Genomic DNA, 18837 nt, shown 5'->3' on the forward strand with positions numbered 1-18837 from the left:
TTTGAGCTGTAAGATCCCCTCCATCTCTCTCTGTCCTGCAATTTATTTGTTGACAAAATGAGATTTTCACACGTTGACTCCCCCATGGTTCTGATTTTGCAGTATCCCTGTGGCTTTACTCTAATAATATGTTCCTTTTTCCTTTTATCTCCCTAAATTTAATAATCAGATCTAGAGGTCTGATCAGATACAGGTTCAATTCTTTTTGACCAGACTACATCATAGATCGTGCTCTTTCATCATGAGGCACGTAATACCTGGTTGGCTCTCTTTTGGGATGCAAACCACCATTGATGATCTAGGTACAGATCAATTAGTTCATTAGGGACTGAAGTTGATGACATCTTACTTCTATCATTATTTATCAGCCAAGGAATTCTCTAAAGAATAACTTCTTCTCACTTATTATGTGGTTACACAGTAGTATAGCTCATACAGAAAAGGCAGAATAAATCCTTATTTTTTTCCCCTTTATTCATCAGTTTTCAAAGTAAGGAGTTGATACCATAGCATTCTATCTTAATTTTCCCTCACTGAATAGGAAAAGTAGAAATACGGCTTAAGTATAATTTAACTTGGAAAACACTATCAAAGGAGATAGCTACTTAAAAGTAGCTGTTTAAAATGCTGCTAAAAAACCAAACATTTATTTAGAACTCCCTCTATGTAGTCACTGTGCTAAGCACTTCAGTGCATAAATATTATCATTTATTGCCTTGTATAAATGAGGCTTCCCAGGTGGCAGTGGTAAAGAATCTGCCAGTCAATGCAAGACATGCAGGAGATGCGGGGTTGATCCCTGGGTCGGGAAGATCCCCTGGAGGAGGAAATGGCAACCACTCCAGTATTCTTGCCTGGAGAAGTCCATGGATAGAGGAGCCTGCCGGGCTACAGTCTGTAGGGTCCCAAAGAGTGGGACACGACTGAGCGACTGATACACATGTACATACAGAAATGCACTAAAGTTTAGAAAGTTTTGGCTCGTAGTTAATGACTGCAGGGTGACTGTAAGTGGTGGAGCTGGGATTCCAACCCAAACTGGTAGCTTCCAGAGCAGACACACATATTCACACAAAGGGCCAGGATGGCACAGGAGTCAAAAGGACCAATGTGGTACAGCAGGCAAGCCTCTCACTGTCTAACCCCATCCTACCTTTCCAGCCATACCACCTGTCTTTTTCATAATTAAAAATAAAACAGCAAGAGAGAAAACTATCTAGAAAGTGTTAGGTTCAGTCATATACCAAACAAGGAAATGCAGAGCATTTAAGGCAGCTGTATTTTAAAATCATCTAGAAACTCAGTAACAGTGGCTATCGCTACATCTAAACTAAATGCGTTAAAGTGTCATTTAGAGTTAAATCAGATCAAGGTGACTTTTAAATAAGATAGTCATACCATTGATTTTTCACTGTGCAGAGTTCAACTCTTTGACTAATGCTCACCCACTAATGCTCACTAATGCAGAGAGGGAGGATCAAAAGCTATAATGAGATGAACATAGCTTATGATATTTTAAAAGATTATTATATATTATGAAGCTTTGGTGGAAGGAGAGGTTGAATCTAGTGCCCTAAAAAGATCTGGCACCCATTCTATGAATGTGTTCATGCTGCCTGCCGCTAGGAGAGGCTATCAAGGGCTGGGTGTGTCTTACTTTTGTGTTCACATTTAACTCTGTGCATAACTGGGGCCTGACCCTTCACTGCATACAGATGAAACACTTGGTCAGTATTTTCTTACACTGTGACAGACTTCCAAAGTGCAGGTTCATGTGAACAGGAAGAACTGAGAGCCACATCAACTGCTTTTTACAGGAGGCTGCCATTTCACCAGTGCTGCAGTTCTTTCTCCTACCACATTGCTACTCACTTCATTCCTTGTTCTGTGAATGGCGTTGGTCCACAAAGGCAGATGAGGACTTTGGATGTGTCTGAACTTCTTTTCAAAAATTCAGATAGCAGAGCTGGTGAAATGTATCCCTGTTTGCCACTCCATTCAGAAGTAGGTACTGAGAGGACAAATTCAACCTCAAATCTGGAGAAAAGAAACATTTCTTTAAAAAGTTTATTATGTTAAACACATCATGAACATGTTTCAAGTTCAATAAAACATCTTTTTTCTCCTCTGGAGAACAACTGAATATAGGAAGGTTGATACACTTGCTAGAAGAGCACTGGAAGGGATTGTAAACAAAGATTTCACCAAAAAATACAAGTAAATCCATAGTTATTTAACATAAACTTTTGTTACAGAAAAGAGAATAATTTGACATTTTTTACTGAACTCAGAGAGAGCTTAGCCTGGGTTCATGACCTGTGTGTAATTACATTCTACCTACATATAAATGTATTCCACTCAATAAACAGTTGTTGAATTCAACCAAGGATGACTATATCCAAGATAGAGAATGTGGTTTTTAGGGACCCTACAAACCAAATCATTTTAAATTAAAATATTTTGAATTAAAAAAAGAAAGCTCAAAGTTATCTCAGAGAGCTCCACACTTCTATTAATCTGCTCAGTAAAGAACATGACCAATGCCATGTGCATTTTAATCTCTGACTCAAACCCTTCTAATGAGTCCTTGACTCTGATAACCAATTGCCTATCTGACTCTTTTCTGTTACTGTCTCCATGGCCTCACCTCACCCTGCAGTCTCCCTGTGCCACACTTGGCTTCACTGCTGTGAATGGCACCACAGTCTCATGGGGTGCACAAACCAGAAACCTGAGATTGACCTGCCTCACCTTTCACATCCAGATTCTCCCTGATCCTAGCTCCTAACTCCGTGCTCTGCTTCTCAGCCTGCCCTGCCACAGCCTGCCTGTTCTCTTTCTGTAATGTTTCTACCACACTCCACCGTTCAGTTCTTAGCTCAAGCATCATTTCCAGGGAAGCACTGCTGTTCCACTAAGTCTTTTCTTATATGTGTTGTAGAAATGTTTCCCTTTTCCTCTTCTTTATCACTCTTAAATCAGGCTGTAAATAGGTGGCCACCGAGATGATTATTTTAGTAATGTCTGCTGCTGCTGCTAAGTCACTTTAGTTGTGTCCGACTCTGTGTGACCCCACAGACGTCAGCCCACCAGGCTCTCCTGCCCCTGGGATTCTCCAGGCAAGAACACTGGAGTGGGTTGCCATTTCCTACTCCAATGCATGAAAGTGAAAAAGTGCAAGTGAAGTCGCTCAGTCATGTCCACTTTCCCCATAAGACTAGAAACTCAATGAGGGCAGGGACTGGTTACCGCTGTACCCCTAGTGGCCAGCACACAGGGAGGAAGGCATTTGAGAAGAGCACAGAATTACAATAAGAAAGAAGTACATCAAACCAAGTCTCAAAAGGAGCTCCAGACCAGTTCTTCCCACAGCTCTGTAATATGATATGTGACCTGCTGGTGAAGAGCCAGAGCAAATTGAAAATTCTAAGCTGTACCTGGTCCCTTTGCTCTGTTTTAAAACACCACTAATTCTTATCATTTTTCAGCAGCATAGATCAAATGTCTTGCTACATTTTCTGCTTGAGTAATTTAGATCTTTTCTCAATAGTGGCAGAAATTAATTATATGTTAATCTCAAGAAAACGCTGAAATGAATCATTTCTCTTGTGAGGTGGCCTGGGTAGCCGAACACCAGAACAGAAACAAGAGGCAGCTGGTGCAGTGGTCCTTGCCGGGCTGCGCTGCAGCAGGTTAATGCTCCCAAAAGCTGATGGGAGTCGGGGTGGGGAGGGTGAGGGTGGGACAGGTACACAGATCAGCTCAGGGTCCAGCTGGGGATAGAAAAGCTGTTCCAGCTCTCAGCAGACCCAGACTCTAGGTGGGAAAAACTACATGCTCTTACAATTCTAATAATCTGATTTTATATTTAAAAACCCTATAGAGACATGTTTCATTTCTTGCTTTCAAGATTCCCATTTTGTTTTAGCAGTGATTCAAATCCACTCTATACAAAATAGCACCCCCAAAAAACATTCTTTCTCTAACATGTTTTCCTTCCCTGCAGTTATAATTAAGAAAGTGTGAGATAATTCTGGAATGTGATGTCTGTTTACTGCTTCATGAGGGCAGAGTCCTTGTTTATCTTCTTCTACACGGTATTCAGGCTTGGTTTGAGACAAACGTGCAAAAAATACTTGATGAATAAATAAAGGAATTTATTGAACAAGCTATATTGGTTTAAAATAAACAGTATACTTGGAAAAGCAAAGCCATATGCTGGTATCTATGAAATTACATATAAAAATGTATGCAAGTTTGTGAGAGCATTTTTCTGGGAAGGTCCATAACCTTTCATCAGATTATCAAAGGGGACCCAAGAGCAGCTGCAGAATCACTATCTTAAGACATTTCTAATTATACATAGACAGTACAATGGAAGACAGCAACTGCCTTGTTAAATTACAAATGAAAGATAGTCTCCTCTGCCTCTATTTTCCAATAAACCTGTCACTGGAATAAAACTGCTAAGATATGTAAATCAATATTGGTGTCCTCTGTCATCCAAAAAAATCCTGCTTTTCCTTTAATGAGCTTCTTTAAAAAGAAAAAAAAAAAAATTCCTAATCAGTGGCATACTTTCTACAGGCATCTACCATAGGGTGAAAAATAACTGTGATCCTTACGTAAATGGTATAAATTCCTTATATGTTTTGTATTTAGTTACATATTGGTCCCCTGGGTATACCTTTGGGGCTCTCAAAAGAAAAAGACCAGGTGGCATGGATGCAGTTTTAGAGGACGGTAAGGAGACTGTTCTGGAGAAGGAAATGGCAACCCTCTCCAGTGTTCTTGTCTGGAGAATTCCATGGACAGAGGAGCCTGGTGGGCTACAGTCCATGGGGTCACAAAGAGAAGGACACAACTGAATGATCTTCTCCTTCCTGGGACTGGAAAAGTGCTTAACCTGGAGTGGGAGCAATCCCAAGTTAACTCAAGAATACTTGAATGAAGGATTTTTTACACCACATCAAGATACAGACGGTTATTATGGATGGTTACTTCCGAATTTTTCTAAAAGGCAACTTACTGTGTGAAGCATTTGTAGCTTTGAGGCATGCAGGGGTGCACTGCCTCAGGTGAATGTCCTGAAATCCCTTTCTACCCTATTATTTCAAAAGTGCCAGAAAGGACTCGGACTCTTGAAAAGGTTATCAGAAAATACATTTTGAGGATCCATAAAGTGCAAAGCAATATATATGAGAGAGAAAGAGAGACCTGATTCTATGAGGTCTAAATGTCAATGGAAGTAAACAAGCTTGTGAAAAAGAAATTATTTTCAAGTAGACTGATAACGACTTGAGATAAAAAATCTTGAAATACAAATGTATTCATTAGTCTAAACCGCATGCAAAGCCTGAAGTCATTTAACAACATATTCCCCCCTCCCCTAGGCAATCAATCAACTTCCCCGACCCACTGATTCCTATTTCTTAACACATGCATGGCCCTGCCCTCCCATTTTTACTGCCATAGCTGCAGTTCCAGCCCTTCTATCTCTTGTCTAAGATGCTGCTCTATCAGCCTTATCCTCATCTACCTGGCACATCCTCGTTACACTAGTTTTCCTAAAAACACAGATCCAATCTCACAATTACTTTGCTTAAAAAGCTTCAGTGACTTATTACTACCCACAAAATAGTATTTCAAGAGTATTTGGGGCCCCAGCTTTCCCTGGCTTTTCTAAACTAAAGAAAAATACTAGAAACTGTGGTGAACGCTATTTGCTCATGGGAGAAACAGCTCATAAACAGCTGACGTTAACATGAGATAAAACGTACATCTTATAGAAACATTTCTCAAAATGAATCTGATGAAACACCTGTGTTCTTTCAAATGTTGTGGTAGTCCATGGTGGGGGAGGGGGAAGCTAACCTAATCAAGTAAGTTTGGGGGAAAATTAAAAGATATTTCTTTAGAATTTTTCAAAACCTTGAACATGGTAAGTTCATATTAAGCTTCAAGAAGCTAACAGAGCATACATTATTTCTCAAACCTATTTAATCACAGAGCCCTTTAGGGTGGGAATACATGAACACATTCCAAGAAACACACCCCTGGAGGAACATCTAGCAGGGGAACAGAAAATAGTTTAGGGTCCAGATTAGGGACCCACGTATCTGAGTTGCCTCATAGGCTGCAGGAAAAGGAAGGGATTCAAGAACTTTGTTCAGTTTCCTTATGCTTCCGGAATCACTGGATTTTTCTATCTTAAAGGAACTAACACATTGCTAGTCCCCAGAGTACAGAAAAACTTTACCTTTTGAGAGGCTATTTGTCAAAATGGATCAGTAGCTTTGGTACACTTTGACTTAGTGAGTCTTCTGGTGAATTTCTATCCTGCAATACACAGAACTGTACAAAAAAGGTCTTAATGATCCAGATAACCATGATGATGTAATCCCTTACCGAGAGCCAGACATCCTGGAGTGTGAAGTTAAGTGGGCCTTAGGAAGCATTACTACGAACCAAGTTAGTGGAGGTGATAAAATTCCAGCTGAGCTATTTCAGCCCCTAAAAGAGGATGCTGTTAAAGTGCTGTACTTGATCTGTCAGCAAATTTGGAAAACTCGGCAATGGCCACAGGACTAGAAAAGGTCAGTTTTCATTCCAATAACAAAGAAGGGCAATGCAAGAGAATGGTCAAACCACCAGAAAATTGCACTCATTTCACATGCCAGCAAGGTAATGCTCAAAATCCTCCCAGCTAGGCTTCAACAGTACGTGAACTGAGAACTTCCAGATGTATAAGCTGGATTTAGAAAAGGCAGAAGAACCAGAAATCAAATTGTCAACATCCGCTGGATCATAGAAAAAGCAAGAGAATTTCAGAAAAACATCTACTTCTGCTTCACTGACTACACTAAAGCCTTTGGCTGTGTGGATCAAACAAACTGTGGAAAATCCTTAAAGAGATGGGAATACCAGACCACCTTAACTGCCTCCTGAGAAACCTGTGTGCAGGTCAAGGAGTAATAGTTAGAACCGGATATGGAACAACAGACTGGTTCAAAATTGGAAAAAGAAGTACATCAAGGCTTTGTCAGACAAGCCTATTGTCAGCCTGCTTATTTAACTTATATGCAGGGTACATCATGAGAAATGCCAGGCTGGATGAAGCACAAACTAGAATCAAGATTGCCAGGAGAAATAGCAATAACCTCAGATATGCACATGACACCACCCTAATGGCAGAAAGCAAAGAGGAACTAAAGAGCCTCTTGATGAAAGTGAAAGAGCAGAGTAAAAAAGCTGGCTTAAAACTCAACATTCAAAAACTAAGATTGTGACATCTGGTCCCATCACTTCATGGCAAATAGATGGAGAAACAATGGAAACAGTGACAGACTTTATGTTCTTGGGCTCGAAGATCACTGCAGATGGTGACTCTAGCCATGAAATTAAAAGATGCTTGTTCCTTGGAAGAAAAGCTATGACAAAATTAGCATATTAAAAAGCAGAGATAACACTTTGTCAACAAAGGTCCATATAATCAAAGCTATGGTTTTTCCAGTAGTCATGTACCGATGTGAGAACTGGACCCTAAGGCTGAGCACTGAAGAATTGATGCTTTTGAACGTGGTGTTGGAGAAGACTCTTGAGAATCCCTTGGACTGCAAGGAGATCAAACCAGTCATTCCTAAAGGAAATCAATCCTGAATATTCATTGGAAGGACTGATGTTGAAGCTCCAATACTTTGGCCACCTGATGAAAAGAACTGACTCATTGGAAAAGTCCCTGAATCTGGGAAAGATTGAAGGTAGGTGAAGCGAACGACAGAGGATGAGATGGTTGGATGGCATCACCAACTTAATGGACATGAGTTTGAGTAAGCTCCAGGAGTTTGTGGTAGACAGGGAAGCCTGGCGTGCTGCAGTCCATGGGGTAGCAAAGAGTCAGACATGATAAAGTGACTGAAAAACAATGAACTCAATGACAGAATACAATGCAGCTATTAAAAACCATGGTATAATGCAGGTTTTCCCAACTAGCACTGCTGGCATTTTGGGCAGAATAACTTTCTGTCATCTTGTGTTGTTCTGTGTACTGTAGGCTCTTAGCAGCATTCTTGGCCTCTACCCACGAGGTGCCAGGGGAACCCCCTTCATCAGTTGTTATAATCAAAAATGTTTCCAGACATAAAAGCCCCCTAGGGTATAGAATCCAGGTCAAGAATGTGAAGTCAAGTGGGCCTTAGAAAGCATCACTACGAACAAAGCTAGTGGAGGTGATGGAATTCCAGTTGAGCTATTCCAAATCCTGAAAGATGATGCTGTGAAAGTGCTGCACTCAATATGCCAGCAAATTTGGAAAACTCAGCAGTGGCCACAGGACTGGAAATGGTCAGTTTTCATTCCAATCTCAAAGAAAGGCAATGCCAAAGAATGCTCAAACTACCACACAATTGCACTCATCTCACACGCTAGTAAAGTAATGCTCAAAATTCTCCAAGCCAGGCTTCAGCAATATGTGAACTGTGAACTCAGATGTTCAAGCTGGTTTTAGAAAAGGCAGAGGAACCAGAGGTCAAATTGCCAACATCCACTGGATCATGGAAAAAGCAAAAGAGTTCCAGAAAAACATCTATTTCTGCTTTATTGATTATGCCAAAGCCTTTGACTGTGTGGATCACAATAAACTGTGGAAAATTCTGAAAGAGATGGGAATACCAGACCACCTGATCTGCCTCTTGAGAAATCTGTATGCAGGTCAGGAAGCAACAGTTCAAACTGGACATGGAACAACAGACTGGTTCCAAATGGGAAAAGGAGTTCGTCAAGGCTGTATATTGTCACCCTGCTTATTTAACTTCTATGCAGAGTACATCATGAGAAACGCTGGACTGGAAGAAACACAAGCTGGAATCAAGATTGCCGGGAGAAATATCAATAACCTCAGATATGCAGATGACACCACCCTTATGGCAGAAAGTGAAGAGGAACTCAAAAGCCTCTTGATGAAAGTGAAAGTGGAGAGTGAAAAAGTTGGCTTAAAGCTCAACATTCAGAAAATGAAGATCATGGCATCTGGTCCCATCACCTCATGGGAAATAGATGGGGAAACAGTGGAAACAGTGTCAGACTTTATTTTTCTGGGCTCCAAAATCACTGCAGATGGTGACTGCAGCCATGAAATTAAAAGACGCTTATTCCTTGGAAGGAAAGTTATGACCAACCTGGATAGCATATTCAAAAGCAGAGACATTACTTTTCCAACAAAGGTCCGTCTAGTCAGGGCTACGGTTTTTCCTGTGGTCATGTATGGATGTGAGAGTTGGACTGTGAAGAAGGCTGAGTGCCGAAGAATTGATGCTTTTGAACAGTGGTGTTGGAGAAGACTCTTGAGAGTCCCTTGGACTGCAAGGAGATCCAGCCAGTCCATTCTGAAGGAGATCAGCCCTGGGATTTCTTTGGAAGGAATGATGCTAAAGCTGAAACTCCAGTACTTTGGCCACCTCATGCGAAGAGTTGACTCATTGGAAAAGACTCTGATGCTGGGAGAGATTGGGGGCAAGAGGAGAATGGGACGACAGAGGATGAGATGGCTGGATGGCATCACTGACTCGATGGACGTGAGTCTGAGTGAACTCCGGGAGTTGGTGATGGACAGGGAGGCCTGGCATGCTGCGATTCATGGGGTCGCAAAGAGTCGGACATGACTGATCAGCTGATCTGATCTGATCTGATACATAGAACATACACAATACACTAAAGAGAAAATGTAGTTATAAAAGTATAGTCAGTAGGACTACATTATTTAAAAAATACAAAAGAAAACAAATAATACATGTATATAAGTATGTGTGGGCAGGGGGAAAAGGGGAGAAAGAGAAAGAAAATGGAAAGATACAGACCATTATTTTTGCTTGGATGGTAAGACTACAGATGATTTTTTCCCCATATATATTTTTCTATATAAATTCATATTAATTCTATAAACAGAGAAATCAACAAATCATCAAATTCCACTATTTACAGAAAAGAATATGCTACTAACTTGACTAAAATAAGGTTATTGTTTTCAAAAATGATTACTTTGAAAGGGAAGGAAAATACTTATTATATTTGTGTATTACAAAATGCCACCCAGGAGTCAATCTCATTGTAAAACTGTCCTTCCCCTCAAAACTAATTCTGCAAAAGCAGAGAACTCAGAGTAGGTGCATTCTACTGAGGGGCGAGGGAAGTACCAGTGTATAATACTGAGCCAAGCAGGCCTCATAACACTGCTCAGTAAAAGACAAAAATATGAGAAATTTAATTTGGATCACAGTTTACATAATAGCTACAGCTGTTGCTGTACATATTTATGTTCTGTTTTTCTCTCATTTTTCTTTAGGAAAGTATATGTAGGAGACTTCCCTAAACTTGGAATGTTGTGAACCAAATTCCAATTACTGGAGTTAATAGTCAAGTGTAATAGTATATTTGGATAAAATTCAGGCAAGCTTTCTTTCCCTCCTCACATTTAAGCCTTAATGACATGAAAACTGAATTGAAACAGAAACATCCTAAAAAAGCACTTATGGTCTATCTATTTTCTGCAATTCTAGTAAATTTAGCAATGTGGGAAAATGAAGAGATCCATTTCCCGGATTGCATGAGAAAATAAGGCAACACAACATCCCTGTTTCCAATCATAGCCCTGGGGAACAGACACATGGCAGACGCTCACAAGTATTTCATGAATGAATGAACGTTGCTACTGCTAAGTCACTTCAGTCGTGTCCGACTCTGTGTGACCCCATAGACGGCAGCCCGATTCTCCAGGCAAGAACACTGGAGTGGGTTGCCATTTCCTTCTCCAATGCATGAAAGTGAAAAGTGAAAGGGAAGTCGCTCAGTCGAGTCCCATTCTTCGTGACCCCATGGACTGCAGCCCACCAGGCTCCTCAGTCCATTGGATTTTCCAGGCAAGAGTACTGGAGTGGGGTGCCATCGAACACTACAATTATACTAATTCTGGGCCCAGCACCTACTCTGCTATTTCACTGCCCCCATATGCAAACAATCCTATGATGTCGATATTGATGTCCCTTTTCATAGATGGAAAAAATGAAGCTCCATCAGATCAAGTAACTTGCTCAAGGTCACAAGGTTAATAAGTTTCCATTATACAATTGTGTTTCAAAGAATTTCGCTTGCCAAACACATTATTTGGATAAACATGCTTGCTGAAAATGAAAGTACTAGATTACACACCAGTCTCAGCATCCATTTTTCCTATTCCTCCTTGTTCTACAAAGGACTGATTAGAAACTGTGTCCTAATCCTACAGAGAACAGGGTATTTCATTTAACTACACACATGTTTTTATTGCCACAATCCAATAATAATCTAACCGAGATGATGTGTTCAAGTGTCACCTTTTGTCATCAGAAATGTATTGGTAAAATGAGAAGTGACACAGGAGAGTCAAAATGTAGGAAAGTATGATTTAACAGATAAAAAATAAAGCCTTAAATATTAACTAAATGATGTTTATGACTGTAGCCCAACAGGCTCCTCTGTCCATGGGATTTCCCAGGCAAGAATACTGAGTGGGTTGCCATTTCCTTCTCCAGGGGTTCTTCCTGACCCAGGGATCAAACCCAGGGACAGCCTGCACTGGCAGGCAGATTCTTTACCACTGAGCCACCCTGGAAGCCCAACTAAATGATAGATATGACCAATTAAAACTACCTTACATTAAATTTAAACTTTTACTTTCCTTGAATGTATGAGACTCAACAGTTATATATCTTGACTGAACACTACTACCAAAACCCATTGGTAAGCCTTTAAGGCCAGGTTTCTCCTCCATCTGCATAGTCTCAGAATATGGAAGATTCCTGATAAATGTTCCAAAGCCACGTACCCATACGAAGCCATGTGTTTTCCAGTGAGGGTCTGACCATGAGTATCCAGGGAACACAGATCAGCCAGTGCTGGAAGTCAGTGTTAGTAGTGGGCCTCCAGCAAGGCAAATGTGTCTCCAGAAGGCAGAAGAGACGGCAGGGAGCAGAGAACGCACAGGAATGGGAGCAGAAGAGAGAGGATAAAGGCGGGCTGGCAGTCAAAACACTCTCACTTCTCCCAGCAAACTGGAACGTCTCCCTCACCTGATGAGTGCTGTTAGAGCCACTCATCCAGAAGTGGGGAAAAAGGGGCCTTTCCTTATCCTCAAGCCTACACAATGCCACCAACCCAAATTACATGGACCATGCAAGAAAAAACACACAGGGGATGTTGTTAAAGCATACTTTGTGTTCAGAAGCTGTCAACACATACCCTTTACCAATTAGTTCTTACATCAAAGAAATACTGTTTGCTGAAATAACAGTAAATGAATTTTCCTTGTACAAGGAAAAGATCTTACAAAATACCATGTCCCCAAACTGCCAGAAGTACTTACAAAAGAAAAAACAAAAAACTAGCCACTGAAGTATAGCTATGTCTGTCTAAAGTCTTTTAAATGATTGTTTAGAAAAAAGAAGCTCAAGTAGTCAATACAGAAATGAAATGCATGTCCACAGAGGTCCTCCCTAACCACAATCCAAATAATCTGAGGCAGGGCTTCACAGTTTCCAAAGCATTTACACTGCCTTTTCTAGTCTGCACAATAGCCTTAGGAAGGAAGTACGACAGATGTCATTATTCTATTTTGAAGATAAAGAGACAGGCCTACAGAGTAAGTAATTTTTGAATACAGTTTCAAGCTAGTAAAGGGTAGACAGAAAGCCAGAAATTAGGTCTTTAGGTTTTTTTATAAACGTTGCTTCGAATTTTCCACTTTGAGTGGAAAAGACACTAGAAAAACCCAGGAATCTGTATTTCTTTAAATTAGGCTCTAAATTGCCATGTAACTACTTAGACATAATAAATATTTTTAGGATTATGTTTTAAGTATATTAAGAACAGAAAACACTTCAAAGATCATTAAATTCAGATCATTCTTAATTTGTGCAAATTACTTAGTAAAAGAGAATGAGGGGGAGGATGGGAGACAACAGAGAGGAGAAGACTAGAAGAAACCATGGCATCACCTTAGTGAAGATGTTTGGAAAATATTCTCAAGTACCTGGAGGCCCTGGGACAGCTGAGTTCCTGAAGTCTTTACCTTTGAAAAGGCAGAGAACTTTATCTATAGTACACTGTCAAAAACACAAACATTTACGTCAGATATTTTGTGTGACTTAGGAAGTTCTGCAATTCTAGAAATAGTTTTTAACGATTACAAAAATGCTTCAGGATGTATGACAGCTTGTTCAATTCGCTCTTCTTCTAAAAGATGTGTTTTGAATTTCATACTGCTTTCACCTCTCTTGAGGGGAGATAGAGCATATGCCTGTTAACCTATCTCACCTTCTTTACTATGCTTGGGCTCCTTTTTCTATGAAACAAATTGTTACCTTGCTGTCCTTGCTGCCTCATTCTACCACTGAGTTCAGCCTGCCTCAAATTTTTTTCCATGAACTATACTGGCATTTCCCAAAGTGTCTACTGAGGATCATTTGTGATAGTTAATGTGTTTATGTAAACAAACAAAAATGAAGAGAATCTTGCTAAACAATGTATAATTAACCCCCTTTCTGGAAAGTCACAACAGGCACTGGCATGGATGGTAAAGGCTCTAAGAAATCCTGTAGTAAAGAATCATGTTTGCTTATTTAATTTGGCTGCACTGGGACTTAGCTGCGGCATGTGGGATCCTGAGTTGCATCATGTGGGCTCCTGGTTGCAGCATGCAGGATCTAGCTCCCTAACCAGGGATTGAACCCAGGCTACCTGCATTGGAAGCATGGAGTCTTAACCACTGGACCACCTGGGAAGTCCCAAAACATCTTTATTTTTGTTTAACTCATCTCACCAAACTTATTTGATTTGTCCCCATTATAATTAGAAAATCTTGAATTACCAAACTGACTACACTGGATCATTTTCAAAGAAACCCAACTCACTATAAAACATAACATAAACAGAAAGCCCAGGAACTTCCCTGGCGGTCCAGTGGTTAGGACTCTGAGCTTTCAATGTAGGGGGTGTGGGTTCGATCCTTAGTTGGGGAATATGATCCCATGAGCAATGTGGTGCAGCCAAAATTTTTTTTTTAATTAAAAAAATCAATATAAAGTCCATTATATATTTTATCAATACATATTTGATGTCACATTGACCTTATCAAATAGTATCTCTTTGGGGAAGGTGTATTAACATTACTTACATTTAAATTTTTTAAAAGAGAATTATTGATTTGTTTACTTTTTATTAGAAGTTTTCTGGTGAACTAAGAACTTGAACTGAAAGAGGTTAAGGTCTCAACTGACTGAACATGTATGAAAATATTTAAACACAGAGCTAATACTACTTTAATACCTTTTATCCTTAAATGCTAATTTCTCCAACTGGCTTCTCCAAATTATGTCATCCTCTGTTTTATTGAAGAACATCAGCTTCACTTTCCTTAAAAGAAAAAACAACAATTCAAAAGTACTATTTCAATTATATTTAAAATATGCATGAATGGAAAGTCTAACCGTGAATTAGCATGAATGTTTTTTCAGTGTCAATTAGGTAATCAAAGGTAACAAAACTAAAGGAATCAAGTGAATAAAACAGCTTAGAGTAGAGGAGGAAGAGAAAGAAATGATGACTAAGGGATGAGAACATGTCTGTTGAAGTCCACTGAGTTTTTAATAGATTTAGAATACCTTCTACTAATCTAATAGCCTCTCAAGGGACAGTAATTAAATGTAAAATGACATACCTGAGACTGGGTATATTAGTCAAAGCATAATTCAGTACTTTAACCATTGGTGTGAAGCCTGTTCCTGCTGCCAATAAAAAGAGATCTTCCAATTCTTGGAGCTGGGATATTATAAAATTGCCCTCAGGATTGCTTACAGAAACATAATCTCCTACACAACAAAATATACATGAAATCAGAAAAAAAAAAAATCAGGAAAACTGAAACAGTTAACCTAGCTGAATTAAGAACACTAGGAGAAGCAGGTTGCATAATTATCAGACTATATCTCAGTTTTCAAGGAATGTAAGCAGTTTTAAGAATATTCATTAGGCCCCCAAGTATGTCATTATACTCACATTTTCATTATAATCAAATTAATAATAAAGTTTTATTATACTTATTTCCCAACATTATTTTCCCAAACCATCTGGTGTCTCTAATTTATAAACTACTGCCACTAATTATCAATAAAGTCTTGATTGCTAAACTACTGATAAAACTATTTAAAAAGCAGAGTCTGTGTATACCTGTCTTGCATAGTACAGAGTGGAGAATACATATTCACTACTTACATACTGATTCTTAATCATAGTAATAAACCTAGTAGGAGAAAAAAATTGAAATAGAAATACTTTCTAATATCTTATTATTATCTTTTTACTGTTAATTTTTTAATTACAAAAGTTACATTTCCTTACCAAAGAACATTTAAAAATATGCAAATATACAGCAATAAAAATCACTTCTAGATACTGTTAATAATTTGAGAGAATTCTTTAGTCAATTTTAATTTTTTTAGTTTATTTTATTCCCCACTCCCTTCACTGAGGTTACTTCATACATTTGTAAAACAGATTCATTTGCCACACTCTGCATTCCATCTGGGATTCCCTGACATCACCAAACACAAGTTGCAGAACTTGCATTTTTTTCTGAAAGTTTTATATTTTTTTCACATAGTAAGATTCACTCTGCATGGTCTTTGACAAATGCATAGTCATGTGTCCACCATCTCAATAGCATACAGAATGCTTCTATCACCCTAAAAATTCCCCTTTGTATTCAACCCCTCACCCCACCCCTCACAACTATTTATCTGTTCCATTCCTACAGTTTTGCTTTTCCAGAATGTCATATAAATGGTAAAACTGTACAATTTGTAGCCTTTTGAGCCTAGGTGGTTTGGCACAGCAAAATGCATTTTTAAAATATTATCTTATGTACTATTTTCTTAGCTCAGTCTCCCAAGACAATAGAAATAAAAACAAAATAAACAAATGGGATGGACCTAATTAAACGTATAGGCTTTTGCACACAAAAGAGACCATAAAAAAAAAAAAAAGACAATGTACAGAATGGGAGAAAATATTTGCCAATGATGTGACAGACAAGGACTTAATCTCCAAAATATACAACAGCTCATACAACTTAACAACAACAAAAAACAAACAACCCAATGGAAAAATAGGTAAAAGATCTTAGTAGATATTTCTTCAAAGAACATACAGATGGCCAATAGGCACATGAAGAGATGCTCAACATCACTAATCATTAGAGAAATGCAAATCAAAACCACAATGAGGAACCACCTCACACCAGTTAGAATGACCATCATTAAAAAATATACAAACAACAAATGCTGGAAAAGGTGTAGAGAAAAGGAAACCCTCCTACTCATTTGGTGGGAATGTAAATTGGTACAGCTACTATGGAAAACAGTGTGAAGGTTCCTCAGAAAACTGAAAATAGAATTACCATACGATTCAGCAATCCTATGCCTGGGCATATACGTGGACAAATCAATAATTCAAAAAGAGACACGCACACCTATGTTCACAGCAGCACTATTCACAGTAGCCAAGACACAGAAATAATCTAAATGTTTAGCAACAGATGAATGGATAAATGTACATACATACAATCGGGTAATACTCAGCCATAAAAAAGAATGACATAATGCCATTTGTAGCAACATGGATGCAACTAGAGATTATCATACTAACTGCAGTAAGTCAGAAAGAGAAAGACAAAATATCATAAGATATCACTCATATGTGGAATCTATTGGCACAAATGAACGTATCTACAGAACAGAAACAGACTCACAGACATAGAGAACAGACTTGTGGTTGCCAAGAGGGAGGAGGTGGGAGAGGGAAGGACTGGGAGTTCAGGATGAACAGGTGTAAACTATTATATATAGGATGATAAACAACAAGGTCCTACCATAGAGCATAGGAAACTATATTCAATATCCTGTGATAAACCATAATGGAAAATAATATTAAAAAAAGAATGTCTGTATGTGTATAACTGAGCCAATTTGCTGTACAGCAGAGACTGACACAACATGTAAATCAACTATACTTCAATTAAAAAAATTTTTTTAAACACAACTGGAAAAAAACCCCACAAAATAAAACAAGAGCTGTTCTGAATTCCTATTAAAAACAAAGCATGATCAGAAACCATACTTGGGGCACACTACTACCAAATATACAATCAAAATAGTTGAATAAACCCTTTTCTGGTATGCAACTGATATAATCTCTGTGCACCACTCAAATAAGAGAACTGTCTTCAGGACATTTCAGAAATTTTCAATGTAATATTAAAAATAATAAAAAAAATAAAGTTGTCCATACTTTAAAAAACAATTTCAAATGCTCTGGTTTATTTTTAAATGCTTGGCTGCTCATCTCTTTTCTCTTTCTTATCCATGGCAGGATAGTAAGAATTGGATAGTAATTGATGAGTTAAACATTAGAAAGTAACAGAAGCTCCCTGTTATAATTTGAAAGGAACCATGAGAGCAGAATATCCTCGGGAAAAAAATCAGCTGTTTGTTTACTAAAGAAGCCTCACAGAATGATATTATCTTGATAATTTCTGTCCACAGTCCAGTCTTTCCAATGTCATAAAATTGATTAGACTCAGGCATGGACCTAATGCTACTCTAATTCACAAGAGATTAAAGCATACCTGCCAGAATGGCAACGATTTTCAGCCTGACCACCTGCATCTAGTAACCTGAGCTCCATCCGGGACTTCCATTCCCAATGCAGGAAGATAAAAAATTGGACTATTTGGAAGGCCAAAATAATCATATAAAATTGCTCAATGAACATGGAATTGAAACAAAGTGGATAGTTTGATAAGGTAGCTCCTATAGGTCATAATGGAGTTTCATGAGTTATCACTGTCATGCCAGTGTACAACCCTCTAAGGGGCACCAGTGTCTGTGCCATGAGAGCTCCCCTAGATGAAATTGAAAAAACACTAGCCTTACTATTTCAGCTTTCCTTTTGCATGCTGTAGGCTGACTCTCCACTCTGTTTTGTGTTACACAATGTCTACAGATAGGCTGTAAGACCACTGGTTAAGTTTCCACCTTCTATATTACAATTGTGCTGTCAGTCCTTCACGAGGTGGTATCACCTTCATTAGATCTGTAGGTATTCCAAAATTCTATAGGTTCACATTTATGTTCAATATTTTGATTTATGTAACCAAAGATGACTCATCACATCTGTTATATGTTGATTGCTGAGCTTAACTTTCAGATAGCAAAAATTTTCTCTATTTCCAAATTTCAGCAACCTATTTCACTTGATATTACTGCTAATGTGGTCTTAAAGGGGGAAGGGCACATTTATTGTTAGGCAAAAGACAGTGAAAAGCTGAAGACATAGAAAAAGGAGTAAAATAGTAAGGGAGGGAATCTCTAAATATTAGTAGATTTCATTATAGTCCCTTTATTAATTCTTTCAGAGTACTTTTATTAAAAGCCCATTATGTGCCAACTGCTCTGCTAGGGATGGGAAATACAAAGATAAGACAATCTATACTCTTAAACTCAAAGTTCTGTAAATAGGAAATATTATGTATTCTTATCCTAGAGCTATGAACAAAGTGTTAGTTACTGAGGGGTTCAGAAGAGGAGGGAAGTTTCATAAAGGAAGTGATATTTTAAAAAAATACTAAAACAAAGGTACTTGACAGGTAGAAAGAGGGTCAATGGGCATCCTACAAAGCTCATGTGTCAATGAATGAGGATGGCAAACTTGTAGAGCCTGAGTAGCACAAGTATTTTGTATAGTGAGAGGTGA

At 38.7% G+C, this 18837-nt stretch overlaps 1 protein-coding gene across 6 annotated transcripts in view; it reads right to left on the reverse strand.

The window, feature by feature from the left end:
- LOC129619998 (cytochrome b5 reductase 4) overlaps window positions 1-18837 on the reverse strand; it is a 117947-nt gene that overhangs the window by 881 nt on the left and 98229 nt on the right. For all 6 annotated transcript variants that reach the window (XM_055535580.1, XM_055535579.1, XM_055535581.1 and 3 more), the window contains 3 exons: window positions 14747-14897; window positions 14356-14442; window positions 1873-2037 (listed from right to left, as the gene is read on the reverse strand). In XM_055535580.1, the coding sequence (XP_055391555.1) occupies window positions 1873-2037; window positions 14356-14442; window positions 14747-14897 (403 nt within the window). The remainder of the gene's footprint in view (window positions 1-1872; window positions 2038-14355; window positions 14443-14746; window positions 14898-18837) is intronic.

Source organism: Bubalus kerabau, chromosome 9 (genome assembly GCF_029407905.1).
Source record: "Bubalus kerabau isolate K-KA32 ecotype Philippines breed swamp buffalo chromosome 9, PCC_UOA_SB_1v2, whole genome shotgun sequence".
NCBI lineage: Eukaryota > Metazoa > Chordata > Mammalia > Artiodactyla > Bovidae > Bubalus > Bubalus kerabau.